General features: G+C 33.2%; 1 protein-coding gene across 1 annotated transcript; it reads right to left on the bottom strand.

Annotated features, from left to right (window-relative positions):
* Window positions 1-1,132: 1,132 nt before the first annotated feature.
* LOC118754734 lies at window positions 1,133-2,759 on the bottom strand. Its single transcript, XM_036489617.1, has 4 exons — window positions 2,512-2,759; window positions 2,282-2,462; window positions 1,667-2,193; window positions 1,133-1,605 (listed from the first exon to the last, which is right to left on the bottom strand). Coding segments are annotated over exons 1-4 (945 nt in total). The 5' UTR covers window positions 2,514-2,759; the 3' UTR covers window positions 1,133-1,370.
* Window positions 2,760-3,024: the final 265 nt, after the last annotated feature.

The following is a 3,024-nucleotide window of genomic DNA, read 5'->3' as shown; positions in this document are numbered from 1 at the left end:
GGCTTTTAGGTAAAATTTTACCTTATAATGTGTTATACTAAATTATGTTGACATATTTAGGTGACGCTGGATACCCGCTGGAACCGTGGCTCTTGACTCCATGTAGGACGCCAGAAGATGGGTCAGCGGAATTACGCTTCAATGAAATTCACTCTAAATGCCGCAATATCATTGAACGTACAAACGGGGTTTTGAGGAACAGATGGAGATGTATCCTTGGTGCGCGAGAACTTCATTACACGCCCGAGAAAGCGGCAAAAATTGTAAATGTTTGCTGTTGCCTACACAACATTTGCATCCATTTCAAGGTGAATACGCCCGTGGCTGACCCTGATGTTATCGTTGATGAAATGGAATCTATTTCAATAATATCACAACACAACTTGGAAATTGCAAGATCAATCAGATGCAGCATTCGTGATTCAATTGCTAACTAAATACATGTATTTCTGGTAACAATTCAGTTTATATTTCCATACGTATTTTTTTAGTCATAAAAAATAAAATCATAGTTCATAGTTGTTGTACGAGTATACGTACAGCCCGCGACAAAAGATACCACATCAAAATTTTGAAAGTTTTGTCTATTTTTCTTTTGCTATTTTTAATGTTCATTAATTTTTTTATTAAAGTATAGCCCATTATCTAACAAAAACCTTATAAAGACAAATTTCAAACTGAGTACAAAAACTATAAAAATTCCATAAGCTTTTCATTCCAATTTCAAGAATTATAATTAGAATTTATAGAAAAATTTTTGGGATGCAGTTTTATAGTTTATTAAATTTAAGTATTATAAATGGGAAGTTTGAAGTTAATGAAAAATCGCTTTGATTTTTAATATTTTTTTTTGCTGAAGGTAATGTGCACTTTATTCCACACCAAGCAATTTTCATATGGAAGAAATTGCATACCGTCAGAAAAAAAAAATTATCAAAAATCAGCGCAAGTTTTTAACAACTCCAAACTTGCACTTTATTGCACTAAAATCGAATAAGCTATAAAACTGCATACCAAAAATGCAATTAGAAATTCTAATTAAATTGCTTGGTATTCGAATGGAAAGTTTGTGGATTTTTTACAACTTTTGTACAATATTCAGAATTTCATTTTTTATGGTTTTTGCTAATGATGTATGCTTTAATAAAAAATGAATATATGTACATTAAAAATAGCAAAAGAAAATTTGTCAAAACTGGCCAAAATATTGATGTGATATCTTTTACCGCGCTGTATATGTAGAACATCTTATGTTTAAGCAATTTGTACTTCAATGTAACTATTGGTAATGTTATTAATAAAAAATAAATACTCAGGTACTTAGTACTTTAAGGCAACCCAATAAAAAAAATACTCTTGCAGTATATACACTAGTCGCACTGCATTTGTCCATCATTACTTTTACGAACTTTTAGATCTTCTATTTCCATCAATCGTCTATTCTTTTCCAATTTGTATTCAATTTCTTTTCTTCTCATTTTTTCCATAACATAATTGTGTCTCTTCATTTCTTCTATCTTTTCCTTCTTAATGAGGTTCACTTCCTTCAGATGCGATTCCCTCTCTTTATAGTGCTTTTTCTGAATATCATATATCTTGTCCAACCTTTAATTTGTAGGGAAGAGATTATTATTCTTTCTTGTAATAAAATATAAATAAATATAACCTTTGCGATATTTTATTTAAGCTCCCGTGTTGCTCTTTTAGATCGGTTGCTGCAGTCTTTATATGCGCACAGATTTCATTTTGAATTTTTATTTCCTCTTTCAAGGCGGCAGCTGCAACGGCTTTTGATTGTTTTGGAACCGGAGAACATAATTCTGTGATAATGCCCGTTTTAACACAATCTGTAATTTTACTTGTAGCCGCCGTGCCGATGTCTTGAGGTTCCTGGGTTGCAATCACCATATCTACAAAATTTTCCTCTTCGATAATGTCGGATATCTCAACTTCTGAAACAAATGACGGAGCTTCGGCATCGTCAATAACAAGCGCATCTTCAGGTGCCACCTGAAATCCTAATCTTTCCACGAGGACACCATCCACATATTTCTCCAACCCAATTAAATTAAAAATAGCCTCTTCACTTGGGGACAGTTTTTTCTCCATATTAGGGCCACCTCCCGTTCCTTTCCGCAACTTCATGTTTTCCGACGCCTTTTGCCGGACATATCGCTTTTGGTCGCACCATACCTAAAAAAAATTGTGTAGATTTACATAGGTACTGACACAGAGCCCCAAGTGTGTGTGTTTTAACTTTTTATATATTAACATTGATTACCTTTTTCCACTCTACGATATTTTTTACTGGTGGTCCCGCCGCGTTAAGCTCCAACTCTACTTTTTTCCAAAATCGTGTCTGGTCCTCTTTGTCTCCTTTAAAAAAACCTCTAGCAATGGCGGGTTGCGTTTCCATTAAGCTGATAAGCAATTGCAATTGCGTTTTATTTGTAGATTTTGACCTAAAAAGAACTAGTTACTATTTTTTTGTTATTTTATGAAAATACTTACATATTTGGCTGAAACTCGCTTGCAAGTCACCGGTGAATAAATTCTCGCGGGCTGTCAAAATTTTCCGCCATTCACTTGCGTTAGAGATGCCTACTTTTCATTTTCGAAATCTTTCGAACTTGTTCAGAATAGGAGGAAAGCGGAAAGTGAAAAAATCCGATTTTTTTTCATTTAGAATAGGAGGATTGCGGAAAGTGAAAAAAAGTCGAGCGGAAATATTATTTAGAATTGGGCTGAATATCATATTTCGTATTGGGCGGGGGAAAAGCAATGGAAGAGAAGAAGTTATCATCAAAAATGTGTACTTTCAAAACTAAAACGAAACAATTTAGAATTTTTACCCTACAAATTATAAAGCTTCGAAGTTTTCAGCCAACAAAACAAAATGAAACATTTTTAAAATAAAATCGAAAACTTTAACTCGCAAAGTGTAAAACTTTAAAAAACCAGTGTGTTAGCATTTCTATTCAATAAAAAAAAAATATTTCAAAAATGGAGCAAAAATTCGAGCTT

The sequence above is a fragment of the Rhagoletis pomonella genome, unplaced genomic scaffold (genome assembly GCF_013731165.1).
Source record: "Rhagoletis pomonella isolate Grant_MI unplaced genomic scaffold, Rhpom_1.0 Rhpom_scaffold_04492, whole genome shotgun sequence".
In the NCBI taxonomy this organism is placed as follows: Eukaryota; Metazoa; Arthropoda; class Insecta; order Diptera; family Tephritidae; genus Rhagoletis; species Rhagoletis pomonella.
This window is presented reverse-complemented; position numbering and strand designations above follow the sequence as displayed.

Coding starts and splice junctions, on each gene's coding strand:
- LOC118754734 (XM_036489617.1), bottom strand. Junction 2,194..2,281: donor ATATCGTAGAGTGGAAAAAG/GTAATCAATGTT, acceptor AATTTTTTTTAG/GTATGGTGCGACCAAAAGCG. Junction 1,606..1,666: donor TTAAATAAAATATCGCAAAG/GTTATATTTATT, acceptor TACAAATTAAAG/GTTGGACAAGATATATGATA.